General features: G+C 43.3%; 1 protein-coding gene across 1 annotated transcript; it reads left to right on the plus strand.

Annotated features, from left to right (window-relative positions):
- The first annotated feature begins 543 nt into the window (after window positions 1–543).
- Window positions 544–1,953, plus strand: LOC115245625 (caldesmon-like). Its single transcript, XM_029824032.1, is given in 2 exon segments — window positions 544–691; window positions 1,171–1,953. Coding segments are annotated over 2 exon segments (447 nt in total). The 3' UTR covers window positions 1,470–1,953.
- The last annotated feature ends 724 nt before the right edge of the window (window positions 1,954–2,677 follow it).

Here is a 2,677-nt window from a genome sequence, read left to right on the forward strand (position 1 = left end):
GAAAAGGAAGGAAAATCACGTGGTAGGCGACGGAAAGGAACAGGGAGTATAGAATAGGTAGAGCGGCGAGCGAACAGATAGGAACGGAGAGTAGGAGAGGAGTAGGAAAACAGATAGAGAGGAGACTCGATAGGTAGAAATGGAAAGTGAGAAAAGAATAGGAGTAGATAGAGAGACGGTAGAACAGGAAAAGGAAAGAACGGATAAAGGGATATTAGAGGAAAAGGAAAGGGGCATAAAAACGGGGAAAGAGGGAAGTAAGAGGGCGGAGAGGCGGGGAAGTACAGGAAATATAAAGGAAATGTGGGAAAGGAAAAGGGAATTGATAGAAGGACTAGGAGGGGGAAAGGAGGAAAAAAAATGGGGGTAATTAAGAAAGGGAAAAAAGAACAGAAATTACAACAGATAGGATTGGAAGAGAGGGAGGGAGGAGAGGTGAGTTGGTGGAAGGAAATGAAAAAAGAATGGAAAAAGGAAATGAAGGAAGGGATCCAGGAAGTGAAGGAGATGCTGAAGGAAGAGCTTAGGAGATATATATGAAAAATGAGAGAGGAGGTGGGAAAGATGATAAATAGGCAGATGGAAGAAAGGGAAGAGAAGTGGAGGGAAGAGAGGGAGAAAATAAGAAAAAGGATGGAGGAACTAGAGGAAGGACTGAGAGGAATGAAACTAAGGGAGGAAGAGAAAGGGATAAGGGGAGGGGAAAAATGGATGGGATAATGAAAGACATCACAAATTTTAATAATCGCAGGCTAGTAAGAGCCAGAACGCGGATGGCAGTGCGTCAGTTTCATAGAAAAATAAGTTTTCTATGAAACTGAATATGTGCACAGGGCACGAAATTTACTTGATGTTTTTTTATTTTACCAAGATTTTAAAATTAATCTCAATTCGAGATTTACAATAATCCCTCTTTACCCCCCTGGAGAGACGAAGGCGAGAAAAATATCGGGGCGAAGTCGCTGAATCGAGAATCGAACCCGAGTCTTTCGCTTGCCGGGCGACTGCTCTTACCTCTGAGCTATTCAGACCCCACACCACCGATACTTCTCATTTGCCTTATAATATCTATTACTATTAACGCCATCTTTCAGCCGGCGTGAACTAACAAATTTAAGAAATTAGGCTCTGGAGTGACATCACAAATTTTAACAATCGCGGGCTAGTAAGAAATGAAAGAGATGGAAAAGTGGAGGGAAATGAAGGAAAGGGAGGAGAGAAGGAGGAATATGGTGATAAGAGGAGTGAAAGGAGGGGAGAAAGGTGTAAAGAAGAGAATAAGGGAAATAATAAGAGAATAAGGGGTGGAAGGGAAAGTAGAGGAAGTGAGAAATATAGGAGGGAGGAAAGAGGGGGAGAAGGGGATGACGATAATAACGGTAAGTAAAATACAGGAGAAGATAGAAATAATGAAAAAGAGGAGAGAAGTAAAGGATAAAGAAGTAAGGATAGAAAATGATTTAACTTGAAAGGAGCGAAGAATGAGGTGGGAGCTAGAGGACATAGCGAGGAGAGAAAGAGAGGAAGAAGAGGAAGAAAGTATGGGTGGGATATGGGAAGATACACATAGAGGGAAAATGGTGGAGATGGGATGAACAAGAGGAGAAATTAAAGGATGGAGAGGGAAGAATATGGATAGAAAGGAGAGAAGGACAGGAGATGATGGGAAGGGAAGAAAGGTAAAGAGAGGGAGAAGGGAAAGGGAAGCACCGGGGGGAAGATGGAAAATAGCGTTTTGGAATGTAGCGGGGATAGGGAATAAGGACAGGGATTTTTGGCAGAGGATAAAGGAGTGGGAGATTGTGATATTAATGGAAACGTGGGTGGAGGAGAAATACTGGCGAAGGATAAAGGAGAGGCTACCAAAGAAGTTTAAATGGAAGATACAGATGGCGAAAAGGAGAAATAGGAAGGGAAGAACAAGGGGGGAATGTTAATAGGGGTGAAGAAGGATATAAGGATAGAGAAAGGGGAGGAGGGAGAGGAGGAAGAAGGAAGAATAGTATGTAGGAATAGAATGGGAGGGAAGAAATGGAGAATAGTAGGAATATATGTGAATGGGGACATGGAAAGGAAGTTAGAAGAGTTAAAGGGATGGATAGAAGAAAAGGAAGAGGGTATAAAGACGGTAATAGGGGGAGACTTCAATGCAAGGACGAGGGAAGAAGGGGGGTGGATAAGAGAAGAGGGATAGAAGGGGGCAGAAAGAGGAAGAAGGTCAAAGGACAAGAAAGTGAATGGGGAAGGAAGGAGGCTAGTGGATTGCATGGAAAGGAGAGGATAGTCGATCTTGAATGGAAGTGTGAGAGGAAACGAAGAGGGAGAGTATACATTCACAGGAGAAAAAGGGGAAACAGTCATAGATTATGTAATAGGGGATGAGGAGGTAAGAGAGAACGTGGAGAAATCACAAATAGGGGAGGAGGTAGATTCGGACCACCATCCTGTGATTGTGTGGATGGGAGGGGAGATGAAAGAAGGGGAGGGAGAGACAGGAAGGAGGAAAGATAATGAGAAGAGGGGTATGGGATGAAGAAGGAAGAGAGGATTTTTAAAAAAAGTTAGGGAGAGTGGGGGAGGGAGAGAGAGGGGTACAAGAGGAAATGAAGGAGATGACGGAGAGGATAAGGAAAACATTAAATGAATGTGAGAAGAAAGAGGGAAAAGAAACGGGAAA

The sequence above is a fragment of the Formica exsecta genome, unplaced genomic scaffold, assembly GCF_003651465.1.
Source record: "Formica exsecta isolate Colony F162 unplaced genomic scaffold, ASM365146v1 scaffold1221, whole genome shotgun sequence".
Taxonomy (NCBI): Eukaryota; Metazoa; Arthropoda; class Insecta; order Hymenoptera; family Formicidae; genus Formica; species Formica exsecta.